The 1,125-nt window shown below is 51.2% G+C and overlaps 1 protein-coding gene across 1 annotated transcript; it reads right to left on the bottom strand.

Moving 5' to 3' along the window:
- Nucleotides 1-500: 500 nt before the first annotated feature.
- LOC106002443 (tricarboxylate transport protein, mitochondrial) lies at nt 501-1,085 on the bottom strand (the record flags this gene model as incomplete). Its single annotated transcript, XM_013037319.1, has 3 exons — nt 501-604; nt 686-801; nt 977-1,085. Coding segments are annotated over 3 exons (303 nt in total), but the record flags the coding sequence as incomplete, so codon positions are not given.
- Between the last annotated feature and the right edge of the window lie 40 nt (nt 1,086-1,125).

Here is a 1,125-nt window from a genome sequence, read left to right as displayed (position 1 = left end):
TTTTTTCTTTTTTGCTTATGTGGTGCTGAGGAATCGAACCCAGGGCCTCATGCATGCAAGGCAAGCGCTCTACCACTGAGCCACCTTCCCAGCCCCTAACCCCTGCTTTCACTGTATTTGATGTCGGTATAATTTGTGGAGGGGAAGGGGAAAAACAAATCGTTTAAATGGGGATACAGGTAGACCCATTGCACAATGAGATGTACAAGTTGTTATGTCGAAAACGAACTTTACAACTTTAGTGGGGGGGGGAGGATTGGGTGTGTGGGGGGGAGATGGGAAGGGGAAACAAAGGAGGAGGCTACAATGCTTGATAAGAAATGTATTCATTATCTTGCCCATGTAATTATAACCCCTCTGTACAGTATTTTCACAATAAAAAAAAAAGAAACCAAAAAAAAAAAGGATGGTGTCCCTAAAAAAGCACCCTTCCCCCTAGAAAATGAAAGAGGAACACCAAGGCCTAGAGGAAGGTAGCCTAGAGCAGGATAGCTGGAGGGGGATAACAGTCCTGCCCCTTTCCTACTCACGCCATGAGTCCCTCGTTCCTCAGGATCTGCAAGCTGCAGTCCAGTGTATTCCGGTATTTGTGTGCCTCCAAGCCCTGCAAGAGCCAGAATACTCAGCAACTAGCTTCTGTCCCAAGCCCGTACCCTTCCCCACCTTCCCAGTGCTCTCCCCCGACCTGCATCCGGGTCTTGATCACATCCAGAGGTGTGTTCCCAAACACACTGGCTGCGCCTGCAATAGCTCCAAACACCCCTGTGATCAGTGGGTTCATGGGCTTGTTGGGATTGTCCCCTAGATATAAAGAGGAATTGTGGTCAGAGAAGACTAGGAGGGAAAAGGAGGGCAAGGCTTTGAGGGTTGAGGAACAGGGCCCGTGAAAGTCCCTCCATCCTCCCAAGGGTGAAGCCCAAAGGGAGAAGCCTGGCTTGCAGTGTTTGGAGGCAGGGTTGGGGGGGCACAGACTCACCTCGGTACCAGTTGCGCAGAGAGGTCATGACAAAGAAACGGATGGCTTGGTTGGAGCCCTGCTTTAGCACAGTGGCTGTTAGGCCCTGGTAGGTCCCCTTCAGTCCTGAGGACAGGCAGGCCTGGAGTCACTGTGGTGCTCCTAGGACG

Source organism: Dipodomys ordii, unplaced genomic scaffold (assembly GCF_000151885.1).
Source record: "Dipodomys ordii isolate 6190 unplaced genomic scaffold, Dord_2.0 Scaffold10690, whole genome shotgun sequence".
In the NCBI taxonomy this organism is placed as follows: domain Eukaryota; kingdom Metazoa; phylum Chordata; class Mammalia; order Rodentia; family Heteromyidae; genus Dipodomys; species Dipodomys ordii.
The sequence above is the reverse complement of the archived record's forward strand: the minus strand, read 5'-3'. Positions and strand labels throughout refer to the sequence as shown.